We start from the raw sequence: 25,181 nt of genomic DNA, 5'->3' as shown, positions 1-25,181 counted from the left end.
CAGTGGTCGGAAAGCCACGACATCATCACGTATATTCCTACCTTCGAACGTCAAACGCTGTCGGAAGACACACGCGACGAGTGTGTCACGACACTACATCAAGTCGGAGGCGTCGTGTCGTTCGATGTAGAGTCGATGTCGGTCGACCGACTGCACGACGTCATCGAGGCATCCCTCTACCAGCTGCATCAGGAGGAACTTGCGGACGCTAAGCGTACCTTCAGAGAGGCCGCCGCAGACTCTCTTGGTGAGGTGGGAGCCCTTGTTCGCCAAGGCCAAGTCGGCGAAATTTGGGCCCAGACGCAAAAGAAGCACCTGTCGGCGAATGTCATTCTATGAGTTAGCGCAACACGACGCTTCAACGTTCGCGTCGTTGATTCAGTTGCACACGTGGCAACGATGGATGGCTGCGTCTACCGCACACAAAGTACTGCCATTTCGGGATACGTTTAAGCAGCTTTTTGGCTCGTCCAAACTCAGAACTGCCCACCTTCAAACCCGTCGTGGTGAACTACGAGTGCGTACGGATGAGAACAACCACGTCCTATCTCAGCAGAACAGTTAGAACTTGAGGACGCTCTGTCCTTGTTCGAAGTGTGCTTCTGCATCATGGCTCCTACCTTCTTCCAAAAAGACGGGTTGGTCCTATGTTTGACTGTTCAGCTCGTTGAATGGCTACCATCGAGTGCAGGGCGCCTACTGACACCAAACACTTTATTGAGGATCATGCACACGCCTGTTGGCCGCTGTGTGCTGGGACGATTGGCGATACATGTACCTGAAAGTGGTCTCGTACAGCGCCTGCAGACCATTTTCGATTGGACGCATGTCTACGACGGTGACCAAGCAATGTCAGTGTGCATTGAGGGATCTGACCGCGTCTTGCAACTCGTCCAGCTGGGTCTAACGACGTGGGCACGTCGGAACGAAGTTCCGCCTACTGTCTAGTCGCACCCAAGCCATCCCATCCATGAAACTACTCACTTGCAACGTCAATGAAATCTCAGCCGTGGACAAAAGCGCCTTACATTTTGCAACAGGAAACGACTCACGGGAATTCCGTCTGAACGAAGATCATGTATACACTTGACAAGTTGTTCTTCGTGCTCTTTATCGATCGTAGTTGCAGTGCCGAAGAGGCGTGAGTTCTTTTGCGACGCGGTAGCAGGACTAGTAGCTTTCTTCGCTATATGAGCGCGGTTGCTTTCCCAGGGGAGCATTCTTTATTGTGCGGACAATCGTGGAGTCCCTTGAGCCCCACCAAGGAAGCGGTCAAGTGTGGAGTTCATTCTCTTTACTCCAATTGATAATATTGAGCTGCTTGGAGTATGTTAACAATGTAAGTACAGTCTTTGATGCTGTGGAGGGCCAATACGTCTGCGATTTTTGACCACAAGTCTTCCTGGCGCTTTTCGGTGCGGTGTGGAGTTGCCTGTCGGTGACTTGCTGCGCCAACTTGGCATCCCAATGCATACACTTGAAACCTGACATTTGTTAGATTCTAAAGCCAACTCAAGTGAGCAGTGGACTTCATAATTCATTATATGCCATTATGTATGTAGCTCTTTTTCATTCACACAAGACAAATGATCTGTACTTAAAGTACTGCAGTCCGACTCCCAACAACCGGTACGGTAATGGTCTGGATTATCCGGCTCACATATCAACAAGCACGATCGTCGGGAGCGGCGAGAATCCAACCAGCTTGCTCCATGTGCAAGAGCTGCTGCATCATCTTCTTTTGTAGCTGCACCATGGCGACCTTCATCACGATCAACTTCTGACGCTCGTCAAGGTCTGGGTGCTGCTCGTACAGCGGAAGGAGGACGTCGTTGCCAAGCCGCTCAAGAGTTTGGAGGCAGGTCGCGGTAACGAGTTCGTCGCCGATGTCGATGAGCGGTCCATTCCACGAAGGAATGATGGGGGACTGTTGGCAATTTATTTCGTCCTACCGCACCATGTGATCACGACAGGTGACGGCCGCCATGACACTGCAATCCCTCGACGTACCATAGTCACATGTTCGATCGCCCACGACGCCTCCCAGTACATTTTCTTCCGTTCCTCAACACGTCGCAGCCGCTCGTTCCTCTTCTTCTCTTCCCGTAATACCTTGCGCCTCACGCTTAAGCTCTTGTCGCTGCGCATCTTGATTGCGTTCTGCTCGAGTCGGTGCGCTTCGCACAGCTTGAGCTGCTTGCCATTCTTCCACGCTCGCTTCTCGCTGCACTTGCCCGACTTGTACATGCATAGCTGGCTACGTTCGTCGTCCGCATTCAAGATGGGCTTTCCAACGTCGGCATGCATGTGAGAGATGGCCGCCGCCTCCATTCGATACGCAATCGTCGCCTTGGAGATAAATCAATTGCACACGACCTCCGTCGTTCTCAATCCAGCGGTTTCGACTTCGATTTTTGCACAAAACCGACGCTTCGGAGGATGGGCAGCCAGCACGTGCCTCGTGGCGCGCTTCCCACAGTTCGACGCTGGGCAGCATGGCAGCTGCTCTGTCCATGCCATATCCATGCTGAGTCATGCAGCGCGACAGTCCAAGAAGCAAGTGCTCCATGGGCGCGGGAACAAGACGCATGCCCCCCATGTAACCGAGGGATTCAAGTGGTGAAATGGAGGCGTCGCCGCTACGCCCCGTGACGGGATCATGGCGGCTATGCATGCGTTCGAGGTAGAATTTGCTAGTTGCATGCACATTGGCCCGTGACAACGGACGAGTGCTTTTTGCCATCGCGTCGAGGCGGAAGCACGGTTGCAACGCTTCGTCCGGCACGTATCAAGGTCGGGAGTGTATATTACGGAAGCTGCCTCGCTTTAGTTGTACACCATGTACTTGGGAGTGGACGAGAACTTTTGGTATCCCTTGATAACTTTGTTGACGGATTCGAGAAAGTCCTTTTCGCTCACGCTCTTGCGGCGCGCGCGAATGGCAAACATGCCGGCTTCCGTGCACACACTGCGGAGTTCGGCCCCTGATGACCTTGTTTAGCTTGCATCGCATCAAGTCCCGTCGTACCAGTCGTGTTTGGGCACAGCCGCGCAATCAGTTCAAAGCGAATGTTGCGGTCGCAGCTCATGCTCTTGGCGTGAATTTGAAGGATTTGCGTTCGCCCGTCCAGCTCGGGAACGTTGAATTCGACCTTACGATCCAATCGTCCCGGCCGCATCAGCGCAGGATCCAACGTGTCTGGTCGATTCGTCGCCATGAGCACCTACACACGATCGTGAAAGCCTTCCTGGCGCCAAGTCGCAGCGTCCATGAAAATAGCACTCGACAAATATGAACCTGCCACAGCCAAAGCAAGCGGGCATGTATCATGCCATCGAGGCGCGACGTGCTCGACAAGAAGAAGAATTTGCAACCAATGCGAATTTTCTGACGCCTGCACCAGCACGAGAGTCCATGCACACGGGCAAAAAAACTATGGTCGAGACGCACTTTGATGTTACCGCGAGGATCAAATCCATCAAGTTCCGTGACGATCTGGAGCATCGTGCGCTGGACTTCGTTGTCCGTGCCGCCTTCCTCCTACGCAGAAGCATGTACGATTCGTCTGCATGAAGAATGGAACGCGGTTGTACCCCTGCGGAGCGGGCGCCCCCGATGGCATCTACTTCGTCGAAGAACACGATGCACGCTTTCTTGGACCGGGCCATGGTAAACAATTCGCGCACCATGCGGGCGCCTTCGCCAACGTACTTTTGCACGAGCTCACTCCCGATGACACGGATAAAGCACGCGTCCGTGCGGTTTGCAACGGCGCGCGCCGACAAAGTCTTCCCAGTCCCGGGAGGACCGTACAACAAGACACCTTTGGGAGGATCGATGCCGAGATTCACAAAGCGCTCGGGGTGCAGTAAAGGTAGCTCGACGACCTCGCGCAGCTTTTCTAGCGATTCTTTGCACCCACCAACATCGTCATACGTCACGTCCGGTTTGTCTTCGACCGTCATGAGCGACACCTGCGTGAAACGTGAATACCTTCATGACGACAAAGAGGAAAACGGTACCGTCGGGTCGATTTTGGGCGGCAACGGGATCTGAATGGCATACTTTGTGCGATCGACACCCACTCGCATCCCTTCCTCGATATCAGTGGGAGCGACCTTTTCCCCAAGACCGACGACGAATTTGGCAATCTGCTTGACATTGATCATGTATTTGGCTTCGTCTTCGCCGGCGTTGATGATCTTGGTGCATCGCGCGACCTGCAGGGGCTGTTCTTCTTGGAGCATCTGCTTGTCGCTGACGAGATCCCACTGAGATGGAATCGACAGCCCCGTGTCGCTTTCCTTGATTCCAACCAGGTCGTTCACGCTTTGTTGCACCTTCTTGATGTCGTCCTCTACGCTCTTGATGGCACGCGAGTACGGACCGAGACCGTACGTCTTGAGCAGGGCAATGTCGCCTTCATCCAGTACCTTGGTCGGAGGCTCGTTGAGCTCTTTTTCGTCGTCGTACTCATTGACGTTCTTTGTCTGGCACTCTCCTTTCGACATCGCGCTTTCCTTCTTCCTCCGCCGTCGGGCTTCGTCTCCCAGAACGATCTTGCAAGAATTGCCCAACCTCGCATTGCCCCAGATTTCCACTGATCGACCTGATTGGCTAAAATAAATCGCCCCAGCATATATTTTTCTCCAATCGGAGAAAACATTTTTCGATAAATCCATTTTGTGTAATTTGATGTGCCTCAATTCCCTACAGGACACGTCCAAAGCAGTATGTCCGTCGATCCATCATAGCAAAAGTTAAGGATGCTATCGATGCCACCATCGCACCCTCTGTAGTGCTTGATACATATTCACGGTGCAGACGAAGGAAGGTACGTACATGATCCAAATATTTTGTACGGCAGCATTGGAAATATATATTTGGAAATATATATTTAGCTCTGACCGTAAGGTATCCGGATACCGCAGTCGTTATTGCACTTTTTCACTCCAAAAGAGATGAAGGTTGGGGTCGTCGGCCTTGGCGCGATCGGATCGCTTTTCTTCAACCGTGTTCTCCATCACATCAACCCCAAGAACGTTGCGCGGAGCAAGGCCGATCGAGCGAACCAGGTTTATGCTCTCGTTAAGGACAGCCAGGTCCCCCACCTGAAGAAGGTGGCGATTTTGGACCAACTTCGACACCCCATTCTGGAAGTGCCGACGGACGTATCACCGAACGCAGACGCGTTTCGCACGGACTTTGACCAAGAAGGGCGGTCGCTGGACGTACTGCTTGTCACGGTCAAATCCACAGACACGTACGAGGTCGCGGCGCGTCTCAAAGTAAGTGGAGCATGGCAAAAGTCACAGCGTCATGTCGTTCACGACGCCTTGAACACACAGGCTGGCAGCGCCATCAGCAAACACTCTTTACTGATATCTCTTCAAAACGGTGAAGCTCCTGCCGTCGACTTGCACCTGTTGAGTGTCCGTGTAGGCCTCGGCAACGTCAAGATTCTCAAGGACGTCCTTGAAACAGACAACGTCCTTCACGGCGTCACGTACATGGGCGGTGTGTCTGTGAGCCCTGGGACTGTCATCCAAGGAGGCGATGGCATGACGACGATCCAGAACGCAGAGCATCTGAGCGACTCTGTCCAAGACACGCTTGGTCGGTTCTGCCAGCTCTTGGCTGCCTCAGGTTGGGATCGTTGACGTCGTGGCGAGTCCAACCTCATCGAGTGGCTTTCCATGTTATCCAATGGAGGTGTTGGGACCGAATTGCGCTTGTGCTGGTCGGTCTTTCCGCCTCAGCATGTCCCTGTTTTGTAGGAATTCAGACCCAGCTCGTTCCGTCCAACGACCTCCAGTCCGTTGTATGGACAAAGCTCATGGTGAACGCAGGAATCAATCCTCTTGGCGCAATCTTAAACGTCCCGAACAAGGTACTGCCGGGAGTGTTTTCCTATGCCATGTTTGACGTGCATAGAGGGTGGTCGCCGGCGCAGACAACTTGGCTGTCGTCGAGGCCATTGTAAACGAGGCGGCGGCCGTGGCCAAGGCGCAAGGAATCTCTCTGATCCTCAACGTAATTCCATCATCACGACGTTTGTTGCTCAGGAACGGGTTGTGTAGAATGCCACGCCATTGGAATTCACGGTGGCCGCCGCGGAAGCCACGGGGGCCAACTTTTGCTCGATGTGCTTGGACATCCAGCGCCACAAACCAACCGAGATCGGATCCATCAACGACATGATTGTGTACTACGGCCAGCAAGCAGGCGTCCCGACTCCTCACAATGCTTTCCTGACCAGCATCGTCAAGGCACTGGAACGATCCAAAACCAACACGCCCATGTCGTCGTCCACAGGACAAAGCATATCATAAGCGAACTCCACCACATCCCACGTGACAACAGGCGCGACAAGAGCTGGCGTCGTTTCCGCCTGACGCAGCGTGGTGCACATGCCAGCGTCGTGGCGAGGTGGAAGCTCGGCATGCCGAGTCCAGTGCTTCGCCAACCTGCCCGATTTGTACAATGGAAGGACAGTTCGTCCCATGCTACATTGACTTCTGCCTTGAACATGTTAGCGCTTGGCGATCCGCAGCACCCTCCAGCCATGCATGGTTGACACGGATCGAGTACGACAAGGTATTCTACTGGGTTACTTTTGCACGTTGGTTACAAAATCGAGAAAGAGGTCGGCAGAATTGCTGCGGTTGCGCTGGTGCTGCTTCAGGACCGAGTCAAGCCGTTTGTGCTTAAGCTCGAGCGGCGCTACTTTGACTTGGACGGTCGGCGCACTGCACGATGGCCCGAGCAACGCGGGGCCAGATGGACGCAGCGGCGGCATGTGGAACGAACCAAAGTTTGGGGACGTGTTTTGGTTGGGGGGAGTGACGAAATGCCACGCCGACGGTTGGTTCTGCAGGCCCAGAGACGATGACGTACTCGTGGCGGACGACGGCGGAGACGTTTCGTCGTAAAAGTCCAACGGTGCAAGTCGGCGCGGGGTGTGCGGCGGAACGTCCGAACTTGTCGTTGTAGACGAATTCCCCGACGACTGTTTCTTTTGCTTGGTCGAGCTTTGAATAGGTTTAATGGTCTTGACCCGCTTCGTAACTTGGTCGCGCTGCTTGGCCGCTTGTCGTTGCCTTCGACGTGATGTTGAATACCAGTGATTCTTGATTGCATTGTCCGTACTACACGTAGCATGGTTAAGCAAGGGCATGGAAGGGGGACAAAGGCATGTACCGGCCAGGTAGGAGCTTGGCGATTTCAGCCCACCGGTTGCCGACGCGCGCTTGGGCTGCAAAGATAACCTCTGTTTCGTCGGCGCGCCAAGGGGCCTTGTCGATCGTCGGATCGAGGAAGTTGAGCCACCTACGTGGAAGGTAGTGTCCACAAGGCGCGACCACGAAGCAGCAGAATTTGAAATTACCTTGTGCGGCACTGCTTAGGTGTTCTTCCCGGCAAGAGCTTAGCAATTTTCGACCACCTTTTGGTCCCGTGTTGCTGGACAAAGTGCAGGATGCACTGGTCGTCGAGGTGCGTCCATTGCTTTCGCCGATCCCCGCCCCTGTCCTTCTCCATATCCAAGTCATCCGAGTCGTCTTCGTCATCGTCTAGATCTATGGTGTCATTCTCATCTTCGCCATCCTCCAAGGATGCGCGATGCGCATCGTCCATGCCTCCGCCGCCATGCATGTTGGCCAAGGGGAGCGACATGCTGGAAATGAAATTGGAGTCTCTCAAACTCGATGGGCTGCAGCAATATCTTTCTTCTGTCGCCTGGTAAAATATATCTCTTGTGCTTGGATTGCAAAACTACATATGCGGATTCAGTGCACAGTCTCTAACATGCGGATAACATAGTCATATATTCATCGCATTACCTGTGTAAATTAATCTGCACTTTGATTTGCTGGGTTTTTCACTTGATTAAAGTATGCCCTGATGGCCATTCTGTAACGGATATCTGCGCTGAGGTTCTCAATTTGTCAATATTCCAAAAATCTGATTGGATAGTATAATTAGCTGACGAAAGGCGTTCAAGCGAGTGGTCCAAATCAGCCTGAACACGTTAAAATCTTAAACCGAAGTAGCAATATCATCTTGACCGGAGTCACTCATGTGCTCCTTGACTTAGATCCCACTACAGCCAAGAAGGCGTTTAAAAGATTTACCTAGGTTTTAATCCTTTCCTAGCAAACCCCCAAAACTGGGCCATTCGGACCAGGTGTACTAGACCGAATGACTAGAAAGTAATACTAACATTAGTTCATTCCAGCATCCTAAATTCCATCGAACACAGGACTACTAAATGCAAGCTCCTAGTAGTCTGCAACTATCTATTTTATACACATGAACCAGGATCGACATGCACACGTCCATTTCCGTGGCATTCTACGAGTCGCTTTCGCCTTGCAAAGTAAACTCACAGTCAGACTCGACAGACAGGAGGAATCGGCCGCACTTGTTGGGCTCCCACGTTGTCGGCATGATCACGTACGACTCGTTAAAGACGGGCGGGAGCGTCAGATCTTTTGGCGAGCTCACGTGATGCAGTGGCACAAAGTCTGTCTCGGTCCACGTTTTCCCATCCACGACGACGGTGGATGTGTCTCTCGTGCCTTTCGTGCCTTGGAACAAGTAGAATCCCATCATGGCCCCCACCTAGTTTCCGATTTAGACCGGCATGGATCGAGCACCACGTTGACGCAACGCACCGAGTCCTTCTTGCACTTGCCACGCCATTCGTACTCGGACCGGTACAAGTTGATCGTGACCGATACAGGCCGGACGCACTTGAGGGTCAGGTAAAACTTGGGGTTCTTCTTCCAGTCGGGACACAAGTGGCTCCCGCCCGCCGTGTTGACCTTGTCGTTCCACTCGCCGGCAATCGTTTGGACCATTTCATTCGGGATCTCGTCCATCGTGATCACGTCGTCGCTGTGAACTTCCACGTCGTACGCGCCTTCGCCGCGCGCATCTCCGAGGGACGGCACTACCAGCAATCCTGGTGGAGGTCGTTATCCGGATCCGCATGACTCCGTCGAGCGTACGACCCACCTTTGGCAAGCCACTCGGGCGGGACCTTGCGCAAAAAGATGCTGGCGACGTGGGCGCTGGAGTAGTCGGACAAAACGCAGTACTCGTCGGCCTTGACGAGCAACTTGCGGGGAGGTAGGGTGGCGTTCTACACGGTCGTGGCAAACGATGTCAGCAACGGCCACGACGTGCTCGCCTGCGTACCTCAGCGGTCTTGGTTTGGACGACGGATTGCGCCCGCCTCGGTTTCGTGGGCGACAAGAGCGGCTCGCCTAAGAAGTTGGTCTTCTCGGGGTGTTTTTTCTTGCACGTTGCTTGCGCCGCCGACTCGTCCACGTCTGGCTTGACGATGGCGAGGCCAATCAGCTGGCCTTTGTCCTTTTGGTGGTCACGGCGATGTCCCTTGGCCGTAGCTTTGATGCCGGTCCGCTTGAGCACAAGCTTGATGTCGACAGGTTTCGATGCCGCAAACGATCGCAGCACATACTGTGGGTTCTGGCACCACGTGAGGTTTTCCATCCCTATCAAGAGCAACGTTCGATTCACGAATTGCCATCATCTCCCACACCAAAATGCTCCCATGCGACCAAAAAGCGTTGCAAAATCCCTCGGAGAGAGGGGGCTATACCTGTGGTCAAATTTTGAACCAACGGCCCACCGGCGTTGCTGTGGCCTTCATCGTCTACGCGCCACCGACCTGCACACACGTCACGCGCGCTAAGCATTCGTTTACGTCGACAGGACTTGCCTTGTACGATCAGCGTGTTCAGCGGGGTCAGCGAGTCGATTTGGACCGGCTTGGGGCTAAACACGCGAAAGAAAAACTCCATCTCGACGCCGCCGTGGTCGGTATATGGAACTACCCCCCACACATGCATCACGTCAAGTGTACCACGTACGTATCATGACGTACTGAAGATGTACGCTACGTCCGGCTCCAAAACGACATTGCCTTTGGAGATTTCACGCTCGGGATGGCCCGCAGACTTGTCCCCAAGGGCGGCAGTGGCCGCCGCCCCCGACGGGTAGCTGTGGCCCTCCGCCACGACCGCGGTCTTGTCAAACTCCCACACCATGGACGATGCCAACGCCCGCTTCTTCACTTCCAGCAGCACAAAGTTGATCCCAAAGTTGTCCCCGCCAAACACACGAAAGTCGCGTTGCAAGAGCGACAGCACGACCGACGTCTTCTCGGTCACGACGAGTCGGTACTGCGGATTCAGGAACCAGGACGGTTCCGAATCAGGCTCGACGAGCCACTTCCGTGCCGAGGGGGCTGACGGCGCGCTTGCGGAGCTCGTCTGACCGGCGTGTCAGTGGAAAAGACCGTCAAGGGCCTAGGGGTACCTCGACCGACGGAGGGGGCTTCATGGGAGGCCCAGCGGCGGCCTGACCAACCCATTCTCCCCGCACGCAGTACTGTTGGAATGTAGACGGAAAGTTGCGAACAATGTATAATCTACGTTGGACGTTTGGGGCACAGCGTGAGGCCCGTGGAATGCCCTCGCTTCGCGGCGATTTGCCGACAACGTTGGGTGCTTCCTACGACGTACTCGTTGAACGCCTCGACAAAATCCTCCCACATCATCCAGAACGTCCCGTCCGCCTTGGTGCGGTTAAACTCGCACAGCGGGTCGGCACGCAACGCCGCTTCGACTTGGAGATTATCTTCCCATTTGCTGTAAAACGCAAATCATTTTTGACAACGCCGTCGATTCTGAAGTACCTGTCGTCGTTGCTCCAGTCCCCTTTCCAGAGCCCTTTTTGCCACACGTTTTTGAGCTTGACAAACTTGAGCGGCCCGAGCTCCTTGACATATTGCACAACGTACAAGTGATTCTTGAGGATGCCAGTTCCTGCCACGAAAAACGTCGACAACGTCACTCGAGGCGTGGCTGACCGACCTGTGACTTCGTTGTACGCCATCGACGCCATCTTGAGCTGGCATGTCACGACGCTCTTATAGTGCACGTGCTTGACCACCTTGTGCCAGAGCTGCCCCGTTTCGATGAGCTTGCGCGAGGCATCGTCGGCCAAGTCTATTTTCTTGACGCTGCCACCGGTGCAGTCGACAAACGCCTCCAGGATGCTTCCGTTGTGCAGGACTTCGTAGTTGCCTGCACACCGAAACACGCGTCATCTTTCCCGAAATGGAGAATACACCACCAGTGCCGGCATGATGAGGTTTCGTGGCATTACCGTGGAATTTGGCGTAGGCTTTCATGAGTAGCGGCACAAACAATTCGCTCTTGTTCACGCTGCTCCCATACAACCAGTGGCCGGGCCGCATGACGGCGCTGCCGGTTTTGGGCTCGTTGACCTCCTCGAGCGGTTGCGAGTACGGCAGCCGCGTGTCCGTGACAACTTCGAGCCATTGACAATCTTTGTAGAATTGGCACGTGTAAATGCCGAACGTCTTGAAGTCGTGCATGGGCGACACAAACAGGTTCTCGATCAGGTTGTCTGGGTGAAGCGCAAGCGCGGCAAACACACCAAGGAGCCACGAATCGTTGAGTCCTGCGATCGGATAAGCGCGTGGATGTAGGCTACGTGGTAGACGTACCCGTGCCCTCGCGCAACACACCACATCCAGCGGTGCACTTGAAATAGTCCGGGTCGGCCGTCACTTGACCTGGGCGGTACCACGCGATCGCCGAGGCTGCTTCGTCGGCGCCTCCATTCGCTGTCGGGCGCTTCGACGACGTTGCATATTCGGGCGGCTTGTCTGGGTTCAGGTACAACGAGATGGGCTTTGCAGCAAAGTCCGGGTCTTCGTACATGGGCGGAATGTCCCCGCATTCGCTCAACATAGCAATCACATTGCGCTCGAGCGTGATTCCCGCGCCTTCGAACTGCATCGTGGTGGTCTCGCGGCGGCGTTCGGTCGCCCAGCGAAAGTGAAACGGTGTCCCTTCATTGTCCTGTAACGGCTCGAAGTGTGGTCATATACCATTGGCTAAAATGACATTAGCTATGATTTTTGATTGGCTGAACTTCTACGTCTTTCAATTGGATTGGTAAAAAAATGGACTTGGTGCGCCAAGATCCACGTGCATCTTGGTCATTATGTTGATGCAATGTGGTGAAAGTGTGCATTGCACGGAGTTTGGAATGAAGCAATGGCTCATCCATGAGTCGAGCCAAATTCAAGTGCAGTGGCGCGCTCTATCGATGACGCGAGAGAGCACTGGAAGCCAGAGACACACAGCCCTGACTGGCTGTAGACAGCTTCGACGATTGAACCGTTCTTCAGCGCCTCCAACCGAAAGTTCAAATGCATGGGGAACGTCAAGCTAAATGAGCACAAGAGGAAACATCCTTTCAAGCTAAGCGACGTCTAAAGGGGCTCGCTCTGGGAGCGTAGATTGCGCCCTGTTGGCTCAGCTTTTCATGATTGGATTCCATCGATTTGTCGCAGGGATGGATGCCTTTGATCATGGAATCGTGGTATGCATGGAATGACAAAGGAGGCTTGACCAACGTCCACACCGACGATGCCATCGTGAAGGCGACGGACAGCCGTCGCCAGTAACACCAAGCGTTGTGTTGATTCCTCGAGTATCGATCGCAGCATCCACAATTCCTCAATTGCCCATGTCATAGCTCCGTCACAAACATGCAGTGGATGCCTTGGTTGCCCTGACCGCTCGCAACCTCTCCGTCGTCGTTCCCGGCAACCACGTCCAAGTGAGTGATCCCCACGTGCCGCCGTCTACGTCGGCGACGTGGGCCATCCTTGCACCCCGACTGCAGGGGGCGACTTCGGCTGTCGTTGTGTTTTCCATTCATCTGTTTCGGTGAGCCGCTCGAAGAAAGACGTTTGCGGAGCGTACAATCGGTGCACCTTTGGGTCGCACTCCGCTTGCCCCGTTGGACCCCAACAACCGAAGCAATGTGTTTTACGTCGACGAGATGCGCACTGGCACGTTCAGCATGACGTCGTGCTTGTATACCCAGGCAAGAGTTTCCCGGTGCCCATGTACTTACGCATGTCAAATTGGGGGCCTGTGATTCCAGCACGACGGGCGCCACATGCTCGACTGCCTTTGCCGCCCCCTCAACGATGCTGCTCCTTGCAAGCAATACCGCGTGCTTCATGACAAGCTCGTCTGCCATGAGCTCGCAGGATGTTGTCGTATGTATCAAGTTGCTTTGTGCAGTCATTCCGTGTTGTAAGAGCAACCGATGGGGAGGCACTTTGCGCTCGAGCGCCTCTTCGATGGTCGTGGGGCGACTTCTTACAGGCCGCCTTGGGAACGAGATGGTAGTTCTGTGCCGATGGGCAGGTATAATTTGTGTGGTCATAACATCAACGTCACGGCCCCGCCGAGTGCATCACGCAATCAACCCGAGAGGTAATAAATATATGCACCGCTTCGATCGCCTCGTCTTCGACGCATCCAGCGCATCCCTCGAAATCGGATGCGCTTGAGACATTCTGTGGGGGAAGCACCCAAAGCTTGGTCCAATTCCCACGCCCCTGCTTGGCTGTCAAGAAAGATCCCCCCCGCACATCCTGGCAGGCTCCATCGACGACCGTCGGCAAGATGACTGCGGTGTGAGGGTGTCTTGTCAGTCCGTCGTGGACTATGTATGCTCCCCAATCGACAAAACAGCGTTGGAAATGGAGGTTCTCGGCATGCCGTCGACATGGGGTCGTAGAATCTCGTGTACTCTTGAAAGGGGGGAGCTCGGCATGGATGCGCCGCCGTGAGAAAGGCGACCAAGATGATGGCCCCGCGACATCGCATCGACGGCGGAAGTGGATTGGCTACTACTACTAGGATGTTGCTACTACTAGTACGTTGTACTAACTACAATTCGTCCAAATTCTAGTACAATTTGGCTCTCGTTAGTACAAATCAAGCGAAACGAGACAACCGCTGCTTGCCACAAGCGGTCCAGGAAATTCAGCAGAAGGAAAGCGGCAATTTGGAGCTGAATTAAGTAGGTGGACGACGGCGGCATCGCTCAATACTGCGCTGCGTACAAGGACGGTGGTTCATAAGAAAAGGTGGATGTGGGGGTCGAGCTGTGATAGTCGCACACTGGATGCGGCGACGTCCTCCGTTCCCATGCGTCGTGAATGCGGCGCTTGATCTCCATCAACCGCAAGTACGTGTCATCTTCTAGGCGGTCGTAGTGGGGGCACGGGTGGTAGTAGGTGGGGCGATAGGGGTGGTGTGCGGCATCTCGTTTCACGTGGACGAGTGTCGATGGCAGCGACATGGTCATGGTCGGGCGGGTTGTCGCCGGTGGTCGAGGTCGTGTGGAGTTAAGGACGTGAGTATTTCGTCGCTTCATCGCATAGAGCTTTTGCACCGAGTTGGCTTTGCGCCGATGGGCTTCGCAGAGTGAATGGAGCTTGCCGTTCTTTCGCTGGGATCGCGGGAATTTGCACTCTTTGTACGCGTAGCGACAACGAAGGTCGGGGGGAACGACGGCGCTGGACGGGCTCGAGGGCACGGCACTGCCAGCGAGAGGCGGCGGCGATGGCGGCGCGTGAGGCATCACGACGAAGAAGCAGGTCGGGAAATGATATTAAAACCATTTCCATCCGAGTGCGCGACACGGCCAACTGTATTCATTGTTGCGATCTGTCTGTATACTGAATCCAAGTGAATTTGCCGCAGCTGTGATAGATATGTCGGCCCACGACTGATTCTGGTGGGACATATTGGGATATTCGTCTGTGTCACCAGGTCAGCAAACACCGACGCGACCGGCTGCGCGCTGAGGGGCGCTGCGGGGTGAGCGGACCGCGTTGTCGAAAGGAAGGGGGCTCTTGCCCGCGCATTATGCGATGGTCGTCTGCGAGACTGCATCCATTGGCGTGCAGGCGTTGAAGGTGCATGTTTACTTGATCGGTTTAGCCCACGTGACATTGCTGTTTGGTGAGACCTATGCTGAGATACACCCTTGCCTGGGACGGCCACTTCTTTTATTGAGAACGTCGTGGGGGGGGGCGCATGCGACGCACTCAACGCACCATAAGGGCGAGTTTGGGCATGCAAGGGGACTGGCCACAAGCCATGCGCATGGAATGGCGCAGAGGGGGGGCATCCAAGTGGCTAGCCAGAGCAGTGGCGCGTGGAGGGGTTGGGTCGTGCCGTTCTGATGGGAATAATGCGAGAGAGGTGGCGGCGGCCTCTGCATGCGGTAAATTCGTCCAACTCATATGAGGTCCCATCCTACGGTCGAAGCGAATGTTGAACCAGAGGACGGACGGCAGATATAGAACGAGCGCGACGACGCCCTTGGCGCCATGCACTGGCGATCCAATGAGGTGTCGACGACGCCGTGTGTTTCGAGTCTGGCACGAGGGCGCGACCAAGTGGCCAGACTACGTTTCTTTTTGGGTGACGAAACCCCGGCGACCAACGTGATGATATGCAAGCGATATCACTTTGGACGTCGTCGACAGGCGCGGCAACCGCTTCTCCTCCAGCATGTGGAACGAACGTGTCTCTGGCGAGCAGGACGGACGGTCCGTGCTGCTTGATACGGACACTGCATCCGACACGAGGGCGGCGCGGCGGCGGGTGTGGGTTGTCGTATGCATGCGGCGCGAGCAGAGAGAGAGTTTGTGGCCCACGACGACGTTGGTTCGGAACACCCCAACGGCGAGAACAACATGTCAATCCATGGTTTGGTTTACAGCGTCGTCGAGTTACGCCGTGTCCGAGACCCGCGACAGACGCTGCATGGTCTTGTCGATGGCTTCCGGGTGGCGGCTGTACCGAGTAAAGTACCCTTGGATGACCAGCTTTTCCGCTTCGCTGAGGTGGTCCAAGCTCGCTTTCAAGTGTTCCGGGGTCAAGTCCTTGCGAGACACGATGCCCTGCACTTCGTTCTGTCGGTTGAGCACAACCTACAACCGCGCGCGCGCATGAGACCCCCATGGCGTTGACGGGACCTGTACCAAGTGACGAAGCCCGAGCGAACGAAACAAGCGGAACGCGCGAGGGACGGGGGTTTGGTCCTGCACCGTGTTGGGCGTCGGGTTCATATATGGCGTGAGATCCATCCATAGGTCCCGCTCCGTCGAGTCCAAACGAATGTCTGTGATGCTCGGGTACCGGGGATACGTCGACTCGATGTCCCGGTACGACAGCGCATACTATGAGAGCATGCGTTGGCCGCGATGCAGTGTGTGCGTTGCGAGAACGGGCTGGCGGCGTACCTGTTCGTTGTACAAGAACGACTCTTCGCCGGCGGGCTTGCGGGTGTACGGTTCGGGCTTGTTCAGGGAGAAGTCCTTGCGCTGGAGCATCACGCACAAGTGCTTGCGCTGGATGAGGCCGCAAAACTTGTGCTGTTCGTTCACGACGGGGAACCCCGAGTGGCACGTGCGCTTGAGGATGTCGTAAATGTCGCCGGCTCTCGAAATATGCGCGAGCTGAATCACGTTCGACCCCATGATGTTATACACACGGAGATACCGCGCATAGTACGGCGGGTCGAACTCCAAGAACGGCAAGTGCTTCAAGTGAATGTGGATGTCGTAGAGACCATGGTTGAAGCTGTTGCCCTACAACGGCGGCCCGTGAGAACGAATCGTCGTCACACAACAAATTCGTCGACTACAAGTGCCCGACACCATGCAACCATTCGCACCACGAGCATGGTTTGCCGCCAAGTGGCGCCCCAATCTCCACCACCACGCGCTCCACCAACAGGAGGCATCCATTCGTCGGAGTTCATATTCGAGTGGACATGGACGTACCACCCAGCGAGCCGCCATGAGGCAAACCATGATGGGCAACCCCCACTCGATGACGCCGGTGCATTCCAAGATGATGACTGTCAACGAGATCGTCATGCGCGCCATGCCTGGACACAACAAATTGAGACGTGAACACGCGTCTCCAGTGCATACCGCCGAGCATGGAGGCGGCGCCGATGAGTGCAAACATGCCGACGGGGGCGGTGTGCGGAATGTGAAAGTATACGAGGGCGTGCACCCAGAGGCGGCCGTACGCGGCGCCGCTGAGTAAACTCGGGACGAACAGCCCGCTGGGTACGGCAATGCCGTACGTCCAGCACGCCATCAAGTAAAACGACAGGAAGAATACCGTGAGCGTCACAAACGTGAAGCTGCCTTCGGCCGTGTGGTGAAGCAATTGCATGATCGAGCGGGCGCCTGTCACCGTGTAAAGTGACGCCATGTCGTTGTACTCGCCGGCGGGACAGTAAAACGAAACCAAGCGGTCGGCATATGGACCGCTCTTGGGGAGGCACGTTCCAAACGCGTACGAGAGCCAAAACGACGTGAGCGACATGACAAAACAAATGACGAGGCTTTCCAGGAACCGGCCGTATTTGTGCGAGAGCAGGGGCGACGCGCGACGAAACAGCGTCAGGTACGTGTTGACTTGGTTGAACAGCGCACCGAGGAGCCCGCCGAGCATCCCCATCGCGAGAAAGATCGGGACGTCCCAGACTGCGTACGACTTGTTCTCGGCACTGAACGACCCAAAGCTCAACGTCCCCGTTTGGTTGCCGAGGTGACCCCACTTTTCACCCCCCGTGCCGAAGTCTTGGCTCTGGAACGCACTCCACAAGTTGAGGACGAATGCACTCACCATGGCGCAGAAAAAGGTACGCCACGTCAGGTTTTGATGCCAGAACGACGCGCCTTCCTCGAGCGCGAACAAGACACCGCCAATGGGCGCCCCGAACGCCGCGCCGACACCGGCGGCGGCGCCGCTGCTGATAAAGTCGCGCTTTTCCTTGTCGTTGCGGAAGCCCTTGAACTTGGTCCACGACGTATCGAGCCCGAATGACGATGACTTGCCTTGCGACAGACCAGCCCCAATCACCGCACCACTGTGAATCATTGGTCCTTCCTTTCCGACAGGAAGACCGCCCGCCACACTGAAGAGAACCCCCAACGCTTTGCAAAACAACGTCTTCAACCGAACGATTCGGTGGATCTTGATCCCGTTCAATGTTGCTTTGATCTCGGAAATGCCAGACCCGCCCGCGACTGGACACAGAATCGCGACACAGTACGACGCAATGGCGACATAGCCCACACTGATGCTGGCGTACACCAAGTAGGTCGATCCTACGCCACGTTTGCATCAAGTGAAGTTGGTGCAAAGGGCATTCGTACCAAAACTAGAGTGACCCGACAGTTCCTTCACAAGCATGCGCTCCATCGTTTCGAGGCGGATGGAGGAAAACATCTCGGTAAACTTTTCGATGAAGCACGCGACGCCCGCCGTTCCCAACCCGATGAAGAACGTCATGACCCAGCGACCCAAGTTGAGCATGTGGATGTCTTCTTCCGTCTACATGGCGACGCAAGTAGTCAGCAATCACCAACATGCGATTGTCGATTCGATTGGTGTGACGAGACGTACTTGCTCGTGGTCGTGCTGCTGGTTCACACGCGATTCAAAGAAATCATAGTCGAACGACTCCATGTGCTGCGCCTTGCGTTTCTTTTGGCTGTCGTTCTAGAGGAACATGAGTACGACACACAACTGTAAACCAAGCACGCGACAACGACGTACCAGCTTGGAAAAATCGGGCAGGAACAACGAGTCCTCAGACAACTCGGATTGCAAATTGCCACTGATGTCGCCGAGGATCATGAATTGTCGAGGAGCTGTGTCTCGTGGCGACGACGAGCTTACACTGGACGACGCAGACATTTCCTGGCGCGACCGGAACGAGGTCGATGTCAACGCAGTCGACTCCCTTGACACGTCATTCACGCGGACAACCGAGATCGGCGGAGGCACGGGCGCACGAGATGCCGTTGTCGGCTCACTACGCATGCTGCCTTGAGAAAGCAACGGCTTCTTCTCGCCAACCGGCACCGTCCTTGGCGCTCTCTCCACCATCAAGTGATGTCGTCGCGGGAATTGACTAATGAAGGTGAAGGTGTGGGATAGGTAAAAAAGTCCTGCACATTATAAATGCACACGAAATTCGAACTTTATATTTGGCGTTTGTATCGAGAGGTTTTAAAAGTACGGAAAGGCGCGACCACATCGCCAGAGCACTTCGCGCACAGATCCGACATGGGGCATGGACTGGACGTCTACGCGCGGCGCGGCGACTTTCTTGTGGACCTTGAGGAAAGAAAGCACAGATCGGTGGATGGAAATGATGATATGACGACAGGGTCGTGCTTACGTGTCTGGGCTGTCGTGCGACAGCCCTCGCTTCATGCCTGTGTCACGAATGAGACAAGATGGTGTGGATGCAGGTGCGGCGGATACGATACATTACCCGACGTTACCGCCGAGGTGTTTCCGTGAGAACCTTCGTCGTCGATGCTACGGGTGCATCAGCAGCGATCATCCCCGTTCTTACAACGCACCCAACAAATGCACTGGACCCGCAATTCTGGAGCAAGTTGTCTAACTTGGATTTCGCTTCAATAGCTTGTTCTACTTGGCACGATTCAGCGCGAATTGGAGCCAGCGATCAAGGAGGAGGGCGTGTACCGAGGGACACGGGGCGCTCCCACTGCGTCTTTTGCGTGTGGATGTTCCAGTAGTAGACGTCTTGTGACAAGGGATCTTGCACCTCTTCCCAGCCGCTATTCTGCGTCAGTACTCGCCCAACAAAGGCATCAATCGGTATGAGGATGCAGCGTACTATGGCAGTGGTGTCTCGCCTTTCTCTAGTTGCGGGTTTACCTACAAGATCGCGTCACCACTTGCCGAGGCGGCGATTTCACGTACGATCGAAGGCTTTTCCCAAGTCGTCTCCTTGGTTGTCTGCACTCCATCATGCCATCACGTAATTCACACTCATCATGGAGCTGCGGGTACACGAACCTTGCTCCAGTAGTACACATCGCCACTCTCCTTGTCGACGGCAGATCTCCATCCTGGTAACAAGCCGATGTCGACCTCGGGTTTCTTTGTGGATGATTTCGAAGATGGTGCAGTCTTGGGCAGGGTAGGTGGCAATGGTATTGATGACATTTGTACTGGAATTCTTGCACTTGCGGCTGATGTCTTCCTCGCGACTTGGAGGGTGTTGTCTCCCATGTTGATGTCGTACCCGACTTGTCGTATCACTCCCTTCATCTCGTACTGCGACGGACCTGCGCCAGAGGCTTCAAGATGTTTCTTTGCAGCCTCTCGTTCCCGTTTCGCTGCCGCTTCGGCGCGCAGGCGCGCCGCTGCTCTGTCTGCCATCGGGACGTTGTCTATAATATTTGCTGAATAACACTCGCGGGTTTCCCATGTTTTTTGCAATCAAATTGTGAATTTTCAGTGAATGTTTTAGCAATTCTCCTTGCTAATGTTCTCAAATTATCCAAAGTATGGATATCCACTTCAGACATTTACCAAAATAGTGGAAAACCAGCGAAACCTCACACAACACACTTTTGACGGGAGATCGATAAAATTAGCAACATGCACGCATGGCGGGAGCGGCAGCAGCTTAACTTCTGCCGTTGATGTCTAGATGCTCCAAGCGTCGGGACACATCGTGCATGTTTCCGTGTTGGTCGACGGCGTCGGCGCTGAACGCGCGGCCTTGGAGAGTTCGGGCCCGGGACGTTCCATCCTGTTGATGGTTGTGGGGGTGTTGGTGATGCACGTCGTCCTGCTGATGGTCGTTTTTGCCAATGCCAAAGAGAGAAGGCAATCGAAGCTTCTTTGTCGGCTTGATGCTGAGCACTGTGCGACCGAACTTGACGTGCAGCATTTGGTTGCCAGGAAGGGTCAGCGGGCGGTAGATGTACCGCAACGTGCCGTTCGAGCTGCCCGCGTCTTTGACAAACCACTCGCCCTTGTGGTAATGCAGTTCCGCGTGAATGGTACTCACGGTACGATACTTCAGCACGAGATCGCATTGGGACGACCGGCCGATCATGAGCGGTCGTGCTGTCTCCGTGTTGAGAAGCGTCTTGTAGCTCAATTGGTACCGCGTCGAGGTGTTCAGTGTCGAGCTTGTGTGTTTGGTCACGACTTGAAGCATGATGCTAGGGGCATCCAGCCGGTCGGGCAGCAGCGATACATAATTGTTGGTCGAAGGAATCTTGATGCGGGCGGGGTATGCAGCTTTGCAAATGCTGCACGTACGAGCGTCGCTCTCGTCCAAGACGGCACAAATTTCGTTCTTGTCCCCGTTCGTGTGCCACCGCTTCAAGCAATTGACGTGAATATACTTGGTGTCCCCAGAGCACTTGCATGGCGCGACGAGGGGGTTGTCGTCTTCCGACTCGTCGTAGCACACGTAACACACGTTGACCGTAGAGTTACGCGTAACACTGAGCCGCTGGGATGGATCGTCGCACTGGGAGCCATCGTTGCCGTTGGCTTCGTCAGTATCGTCACCAGAGTCCACGTCACCTTGCGTATCGTCAAGGCAGACGAGGCGCTGGGTCAAATGCGTGATATCCGCGGGAGAAAGCGACGCGTCCGACGAGCCGGTTCGGCCCGTGTCAATCTCCGTCACGAGAAGACCAACCGACCCAAATCGAAGAATGTCACCAACTGCAACTTGGTGCTTCCCACCTCGAATGAGCTTCGTGCCCAGGATCTGGCAAACGCCGGTGTGCGCAGAAAACCGCTCAATTGACGGCATCATCTTGTATGTGTCATTGCTGTAGTCGATCGCGAGACAGGGCGCGCGTGGGTCTTCAATAAAAATACGTTCGCGGTCTTTCTGGGGTGCGGCGGCAGCAGTAGAGGAACTACCGGCCGTGGGCGTCGAGACAGTAGGCCCCAACAAGCCCATTCCGAGTTCATTCTCAGCATTTGGGCAAGGTTTCGAGCCATATATCGTCACGCCATTCTTCACGACGCTCATTCGGAACTTCTGCCGTTTCGACGACACTCCCTTCGCGGCTGCCGTCATCCCGCGAATGTCCAACCTACGCAAGAGTTCCATCGTTTCAGACTTCCTCAACCTTCGCTCTCCTGCTCGATGGACATACGTATCTGGCTTGCCGTCGCCGCTGAAGAACTCCTGCGCGCGGACGAAGCTCCATCGCCGGTCCGTCGCCTTGGCCGCCATATCTCTTCTCTTTGTGGTGGTGTGCTGAAAAAGGAAGAATATTGTCTTGCCCTGGCTCTTGGCCAAAAACCTCTATTATTTAATGCAAAATGCCGAATTTCACACGCGCTTTGATTGCTGGAACTAGGACCCCGCCTGATCTTTTTCTGCGGCCGAGTTTATCAACCAATCAGCGGTTGCTTCTCCAACTGGCTTCGATCTCCTTGAAAAACGCGATCTTGCGTTAAAGGGTTTCGACGGTTTCTACGTGCGAACTGGATTTAAAACGCATGCGTCTTTCGTGGCATGGAGGTGTAATGGCGAGCTCACCTGTTACGAACGCTCGCCAGGTCATCATCATGCCGCCAAGGCACTCCGTCGGCTTGCGTGCGGTACTTCTGGTGTGGAAAAAATGCATAAGTAGCTGCTGCACGCAAAGCGCGAATCGTCGCTTGAATAGGATGTATAGTGTGAAATATGCACCCGTGTGAGCTAAGAAAGCACGTTCGAGCACGAGTTTAACGTCGCATTAAAAAAAAACACGTTTGTGCTTCGTCAAGTCGCGTTTAACCTCCTCTTCCGCAGCTGCACGGTGTTCGGCGTGCGCCCCAAGCACCTCTTGAACAACGTATGCTCTTTGTCGGGCTGAGGGGGAAATGCTTCGAGGGTGGCTCCGCCGTTTTGTACAACGCAGTGTACGGTACAGTTTACGCAGAGGGGCGCATCATGTTCGGCCGTGAAATCTCGAAATAGCGTCAGGTGCGCTGTGCAGAGAATTGTTGTATAAATTGTCACAGGGTCCCAATTGTCCACCTCACAGGTCCTAAATTAAAAGGACCAATGCAGTTTCACACGAACGGGGCACTCGGTGGAATTCCGCATCATGTCCGCGCGTTGTGGTTGCTGGTCTCGTCGGAGCACCAAAGGACACCAAGTCCGAGAGAGGCTCTACGCGACGGTGCCTGGCTTCTGTGATGGTTTCGCCAGCACTGACCTAGCTGAATGCTGTTCAATGAGGCCACGAGCCCATCCACTCGAGTGTCGTCGCGGAGCGCATGCACCTAATCTCGTCCGATCTAATTTGCCCACACGCAATGCCGGAGCAAGACCAGCGGACACAGGGAGTAGTAAATGGCCAGACTGAATTGCGGGTTTCAAATGTGTGATTGAGTAACTCACGTGCACACGTTCTGGCTAGAAAGTTGCACACTCGCAAGGCGGGGCATGGAGCAGAGGGCAGCCCGTGGCAAGGAGAGGACTTGGAGCGAAGGAGCTGTGGGCCATCGACTGCATTGCCGGTCGACGGACGCGCTGCCGGTGCATCACTTGGACAACCAGACGAATGCATTTCATTGGTAGAATTAGATTGCGTATGGACCTATGAAAGTGTCGTATTGCAATTGGATGCATTTGATTGGCCCCCTGAGCATGCCGGGTCGAGTCGGGGTTTTCGTCTTCCTCTCTGCCAACGTTCGTCGCGAAGATGGCGCTCAAGTGCCGCAACTTCTCCCGCCTCGTCTTGATTTTCACGAATGTGCTCTTCCTTGTCCTTGGAGGCCTCCTTATCATGATCGGTGGGTACATGATGTCATCGCCAGACTTGAACGAGTTCACGTCCGACACGATCTCGGGAGCAATCATTGCGTCGGGGTTCCTCATTGTGCTCGTGGCGGCGCTGGGGTGTTGCGGCGCGCACTGGGAGAGCAAAGTGTTTCTCTGTCCATATGCGACTCTGGTATGTTCATCTTCCCAACGTTTCTCGTGCTCATGAACGACGGGCGGCTGTAGGTGACGGTGTCAATCATGTCCCAACTTGCTCTCGCCGCATTCATGCTTCAACTCCACAAGTCTCTCATCAAGCTCAGCAACCTCGACTACAACGTGCAGCACGAGTTGCTGACGACGGAAGACACGACTGTCCTGACCGAACTCCACAACGTCTTCAAGCACGCGTACTCGTCGTGCGCACCCGAAGTCGACCTCACCAAGACGTTCGAGACCGGCGCCATGGTCGCCCGATGCATGGGAGAGGATGCTTCTTACAACTGGTTTGCCGACTTTGTGTCGCAGCGATGTATGATCACGGCAGCAGACCTGATGCCGAACAGTCCGTTCCAAAAGGTACCCGTCGACCCTGGCAGCTTGGTCTTGATTAACGGTGTCTGCAGTGTGCCGGTGAAGCGATCGTGCAAAACGTAACAATATTGGCGGAGCAAGCGCTCTTTTGCTCATGCGAAACCAAACTTGTGACCTGGATGGACAAACAAAGGTGACCACTCTGTCGGATGCACGTGGTGTTGACCGTGATGTAGTGAGATGATCGGGGTCGTCGTTGCCGCGATCGGAGGATTCGAAATCGCCCTCGTGTTCCTTTCCTGCTACCTCATGTGTACTCAGCGCCGTCGGTCGAAAGGATATCAAGAGATCCGCATGCCGCTCAAGATGCAACACAACAACGCGAACGTATACCACACCATGTCAGCGCCGTACCAGCAGCACAACGTTCAAGGCACTGCCATGTATGCACCCGTGCCCAACACCGACTCTCGCATCAAACCATAGTTATAGTCGTGATGGCAAATGTAATATTCCTTGCCATTGCAGTACCGTGCATCTCGCGCGCTGTCGGACGAACGGCATCATGAGCCGCCCCACTGCGTTCAATTCGTCGCGTTTTGGAGTTGAACTCGTATGGCAGTCCACCTTGACGGGCACCATAGCGTAGCTTCGCCGAAGTCGGTTCCAAAGACAGTCGATCTGCTTGATTCCGTCGAGGAGGGCATGATCTCCATGCTGCGCAGACTCCATGCAGAGCGTTCAATTTGTGCCTCTGCTCTATCCAATGGGTCGCAAAGTCCGCCTACATGAGGAGGGCAATCCTGCGTTGAGCTCAACCACGGTGATTGTTCAGCAGAATTTGGCCATTTTTTGACAAACTATTCATCGAAATATGGTGAAAAATTGGGACAAATTCTTTTGACAAACTATTCATCGAAATTTGGTGAAAAATTGGGACAAACTCCAACCTACTCCGTAGTAATATATTACCGCATTGTTTTCTATGAGCCTTTGGACGTTTGGCGGCATACCTCGGGTGTATATCAACTCAACCAACTAAGTCCACGATTTCACTACGCGAGCAATTCACCATCGATACTCGTCTAAGGGTTTGTCGACTCTATGTACTCCGACGCTGCACAAGTTACCC

At 54.7% G+C, this 25,181-nt stretch overlaps 11 protein-coding genes across 17 annotated transcripts; 2 read left to right on the top strand and 9 right to left on the bottom strand.

The window, feature by feature from the left end:
• Positions 1-1,525: 1,525 nt before the first annotated feature.
• H310_04331 (hypothetical protein) lies at positions 1,526-2,376 on the bottom strand. The gene is made up of 2 exons (XM_008868646.1): positions 2,011-2,376; positions 1,526-1,948 (listed from the first exon to the last, which is right to left on the bottom strand). Exons 1-2 carry the CDS (start codon positions 2,329-2,331, stop codon positions 1,664-1,666), a joined length of 606 nt encoding a protein of 201 aa, XP_008866868.1. The 5' UTR covers positions 2,332-2,376; the 3' UTR covers positions 1,526-1,663.
• Positions 2,377-2,615: 239 nt separating this feature from the next.
• H310_04330 lies at positions 2,616-4,580 on the bottom strand. 2 transcript variants are annotated; one of them, XM_008868644.1, is made up of 5 exons: positions 4,024-4,580; positions 3,595-3,975; positions 3,452-3,541; positions 3,029-3,224; positions 2,616-2,984 (listed from the first exon to the last, which is right to left on the bottom strand). In XM_008868644.1, exons 1-5 carry the CDS (start codon positions 4,510-4,512, stop codon positions 2,827-2,829), a joined length of 1,314 nt encoding a protein of 437 aa, XP_008866866.1. In that variant the 5' UTR covers positions 4,513-4,580; the 3' UTR covers positions 2,616-2,826. The 2 variants fall into 2 exon arrangements, with proteins under 2 accessions (XP_008866866.1, XP_008866867.1); XM_008868645.1 differs by having other exon boundaries at positions 2,616-3,224.
• A 382-nt stretch (positions 4,581-4,962) lies between these two features.
• On the top strand, positions 4,963-6,333 carry H310_04329 (hypothetical protein; the record flags this gene model as incomplete). Its single annotated transcript, XM_008868643.1, has 6 exons — positions 4,963-5,289; positions 5,350-5,398; positions 5,444-5,647; positions 5,779-5,891; positions 5,936-6,034; positions 6,082-6,333. The coding sequence occupies 6 exons, from the start codon at positions 4,963-4,965 to the stop codon at positions 6,331-6,333; spliced, it is 1,044 nt and encodes a 347-aa protein (XP_008866865.1).
• Positions 6,334-6,584: 251 nt separating this feature from the next.
• H310_04328 (hypothetical protein) lies at positions 6,585-7,684 on the bottom strand. Its single transcript, XM_008868642.1, has 3 exons — positions 7,389-7,684; positions 7,202-7,330; positions 6,585-7,149 (listed from the first exon to the last, which is right to left on the bottom strand). Exons 1-3 carry the CDS (start codon positions 7,673-7,675, stop codon positions 6,612-6,614), a joined length of 954 nt encoding a protein of 317 aa, XP_008866864.1. The 5' UTR covers positions 7,676-7,684; the 3' UTR covers positions 6,585-6,611.
• Positions 7,685-8,233: 549 nt separating this feature from the next.
• On the bottom strand, positions 8,234-11,894 carry H310_04327 (hypothetical protein). The gene is made up of 13 exons (XM_008868641.1): positions 11,562-11,894; positions 11,198-11,515; positions 10,903-11,115; positions 10,725-10,854; positions 10,552-10,677; positions 10,346-10,457; positions 9,912-10,299; positions 9,747-9,857; positions 9,627-9,695; positions 9,203-9,519; positions 9,020-9,146; positions 8,677-8,966; positions 8,234-8,623 (listed from the first exon to the last, which is right to left on the bottom strand). Exons 1-13 carry the CDS (start codon positions 11,854-11,856, stop codon positions 8,354-8,356), a joined length of 2,766 nt encoding a protein of 921 aa, XP_008866863.1. The 5' UTR covers positions 11,857-11,894; the 3' UTR covers positions 8,234-8,353.
• Positions 11,895-12,232: 338 nt separating this feature from the next.
• On the bottom strand, positions 12,233-13,375 carry H310_04326 (hypothetical protein). Its single transcript, XM_008868640.1, has one exon. It carries the CDS (start codon positions 13,301-13,303, stop codon positions 12,596-12,598), a length of 708 nt encoding a protein of 235 aa, XP_008866862.1. The 5' UTR covers positions 13,304-13,375; the 3' UTR covers positions 12,233-12,595.
• A 385-nt stretch (positions 13,376-13,760) lies between these two features.
• H310_04325 (hypothetical protein) lies at positions 13,761-14,524 on the bottom strand. The gene has a single exon (XM_008868639.1). It carries the CDS (start codon positions 14,507-14,509, stop codon positions 13,970-13,972), a length of 540 nt encoding a protein of 179 aa, XP_008866861.1. The 5' UTR covers positions 14,510-14,524; the 3' UTR covers positions 13,761-13,969.
• A 1,097-nt stretch (positions 14,525-15,621) lies between these two features.
• H310_04324 lies at positions 15,622-18,886 on the bottom strand. Of its 2 annotated transcripts, XM_008868637.1 has the most exons (8): positions 18,520-18,886; positions 18,367-18,462; positions 18,117-18,294; positions 16,878-18,068; positions 16,725-16,831; positions 16,182-16,529; positions 15,921-16,118; positions 15,622-15,869 (listed from the first exon to the last, which is right to left on the bottom strand). In XM_008868637.1, the coding sequence occupies exons 1-8, from the start codon at positions 18,850-18,852 to the stop codon at positions 15,669-15,671; spliced, it is 2,652 nt and encodes an 883-aa protein (XP_008866859.1). In that variant the 5' UTR covers positions 18,853-18,886; the 3' UTR covers positions 15,622-15,668. The 2 variants fall into 2 exon arrangements, with proteins under 2 accessions (XP_008866859.1, XP_008866860.1); XM_008868638.1 differs by having other exon boundaries at positions 16,182-16,831.
• Positions 18,887-18,928: 42 nt separating this feature from the next.
• On the bottom strand, positions 18,929-20,176 carry H310_04323 (hypothetical protein). 5 transcript variants are annotated; one of them, XM_008868632.1, is made up of 8 exons: positions 19,798-20,176; positions 19,702-19,737; positions 19,616-19,656; positions 19,462-19,556; positions 19,335-19,404; positions 19,244-19,290; positions 19,148-19,184; positions 18,929-19,083 (listed from the first exon to the last, which is right to left on the bottom strand). In XM_008868632.1, exons 1-8 carry the CDS (start codon positions 20,161-20,163, stop codon positions 19,053-19,055), a joined length of 723 nt encoding a protein of 240 aa, XP_008866854.1. In that variant the 5' UTR covers positions 20,164-20,176; the 3' UTR covers positions 18,929-19,052. The 5 variants fall into 5 exon arrangements, with proteins under 5 accessions (XP_008866854.1, XP_008866856.1, XP_008866857.1 ...); XM_008868634.1 differs by having other exon boundaries at positions 19,148-19,290; XM_008868635.1 differs by having other exon boundaries at positions 18,929-19,184.
• Positions 20,177-20,214: 38 nt separating this feature from the next.
• Positions 20,215-22,030, bottom strand: H310_04322 (hypothetical protein). Its single transcript, XM_008868631.1, has 2 exons — positions 21,915-22,030; positions 20,215-21,851 (listed from the first exon to the last, which is right to left on the bottom strand). The coding sequence occupies exons 1-2, from the start codon at positions 21,992-21,994 to the stop codon at positions 20,414-20,416; spliced, it is 1,518 nt and encodes a 505-aa protein (XP_008866853.1). The 5' UTR covers positions 21,995-22,030; the 3' UTR covers positions 20,215-20,413.
• An 802-nt stretch (positions 22,031-22,832) lies between these two features.
• H310_04321 (hypothetical protein) lies at positions 22,833-24,709 on the top strand. The gene is made up of 4 exons (XM_008868630.1): positions 22,833-23,708; positions 23,762-24,094; positions 24,142-24,242; positions 24,286-24,709. Exons 1-4 carry the CDS (start codon positions 23,457-23,459, stop codon positions 24,533-24,535), a joined length of 936 nt encoding a protein of 311 aa, XP_008866852.1. The 5' UTR covers positions 22,833-23,456; the 3' UTR covers positions 24,536-24,709.
• Positions 24,710-25,181: the final 472 nt, after the last annotated feature.

Source organism: Aphanomyces invadans (assembly GCF_000520115.1).
Source record: "Aphanomyces invadans strain NJM9701 unplaced genomic scaffold supercont1.7, whole genome shotgun sequence".
In the NCBI taxonomy this organism is placed as follows: Eukaryota; Oomycota; class Saprolegniomycetes; order Saprolegniales; family Verrucalvaceae; genus Aphanomyces; species Aphanomyces invadans.
The sequence above is the reverse complement of the archived record's forward strand: the minus strand, read 5'-3'. Positions and strand labels throughout refer to the sequence as shown.

Bases quoted from the DNA above. Each gene is read 5' to 3' on its own strand.
- H310_04331 (XM_008868646.1), bottom strand. From the start codon at position 2,331: ATGGAGGCGGCGGCCATCTCTCACATGCATGCCGACGTTGGAAAGCCC. The intron at 1,949-2,010 runs GTACGTCGAGGG...ATGGTGCGGTAG, and splicing joins CGATCGAACATGTGACTATG to GACGAAATAAATTGCCAACA.
- H310_04330 (XM_008868644.1), bottom strand. From the start codon at position 4,512: ATGTCGAAAGGAGAGTGCCAGACAAAGAACGTCAATGAGTACGACGAC. The intron at 3,976-4,023 runs GTACCGTTTTCC...CGTTTCACGCAG, and splicing joins CGCCCAAAATCGACCCGACG to GTGTCGCTCATGACGGTCGA. The intron at 2,985-3,028 runs GTACGACGGGAC...CAAGGTCATCAG, and splicing joins GCTGTGCCCAAACACGACTG to GGGCCGAACTCCGCAGTGTG.
- H310_04328 (XM_008868642.1), bottom strand. From the start codon at position 7,675: ATGTCGCTCCCCTTGGCCAACATGCATGGCGGCGGAGGCATGGACGAT. The intron at 7,331-7,388 runs GTAATTTCAAAT...CCTTCCACGTAG, and splicing joins CCTAAGCAGTGCCGCACAAG to GTGGCTCAACTTCCTCGATC. The intron at 7,150-7,201 runs GTACATGCCTTT...TGCTACGTGTAG, and splicing joins GCCAAGCTCCTACCTGGCCG to TACGGACAATGCAATCAAGA.
- H310_04327 (XM_008868641.1), bottom strand. From the start codon at position 11,856: ATGCAGTTCGAAGGCGCGGGAATCACGCTCGAGCGCAATGTGATTGCT. The intron at 11,516-11,561 runs GTACGTCTACCA...ATCCGATCGCAG, and splicing joins TGTGTTGCGCGAGGGCACGG to GACTCAACGATTCGTGGCTC. The intron at 10,855-10,902 runs GTCGGTCAGCCA...TTTTCGTGGCAG, and splicing joins GGCGTACAACGAAGTCACAG to GAACTGGCATCCTCAAGAAT.
- H310_04326 (XM_008868640.1), bottom strand. From the start codon at position 13,303: ATGACCACACAAATTATACCTGCCCATCGGCACAGAACTACCATCTCG.
- H310_04325 (XM_008868639.1), bottom strand. From the start codon at position 14,509: ATGCCTCACGCGCCGCCATCGCCGCCGCCTCTCGCTGGCAGTGCCGTG.
- H310_04324 (XM_008868637.1), bottom strand. From the start codon at position 18,852: ATGGTGGAGAGAGCGCCAAGGACGGTGCCGGTTGGCGAGAAGAAGCCG. The intron at 18,069-18,116 runs GTACGAATGCCC...AACGTGGCGTAG, and splicing joins GTCGGGTCACTCTAGTTTTG to GATCGACCTACTTGGTGTAC. The intron at 16,832-16,877 runs GTATGCACTGGA...TGTTGTGTCCAG, and splicing joins CGCCGCCTCCATGCTCGGCG to GCATGGCGCGCATGACGATC.
- H310_04323 (XM_008868632.1), bottom strand. From the start codon at position 20,163: ATGGCAGACAGAGCAGCGGCGCGCCTGCGCGCCGAAGCGGCAGCGAAA. The intron at 19,657-19,701 runs GTACGTGAAATC...GCGATCTTGTAG, and splicing joins CTTGGGAAAAGCCTTCGATC to GTAAACCCGCAACTAGAGAA. The intron at 19,405-19,461 runs GTACACGCCCTC...CGTGCCAAGTAG, and splicing joins GGAGCGCCCCGTGTCCCTCG to AACAAGCTATTGAAGCGAAA.
- H310_04322 (XM_008868631.1), bottom strand. From the start codon at position 21,994: ATGGCGGCCAAGGCGACGGACCGGCGATGGAGCTTCGTCCGCGCGCAG. The intron at 21,852-21,914 runs GTATGTCCATCG...ACTCTTGCGTAG, and splicing joins GGCGACGGCAAGCCAGATAC to GTTGGACATTCGCGGGATGA.
- H310_04321 (XM_008868630.1), top strand. From the start codon at position 23,457: ATGGCGCTCAAGTGCCGCAACTTCTCCCGCCTCGTCTTGATTTTCACG. The intron at 23,709-23,761 runs GTATGTTCATCT...GGGCGGCTGTAG, and splicing joins TCTGTCCATATGCGACTCTG to GTGACGGTGTCAATCATGTC. The intron at 24,095-24,141 runs GTACCCGTCGAC...CGGTGTCTGCAG, and splicing joins CGAACAGTCCGTTCCAAAAG to TGTGCCGGTGAAGCGATCGT.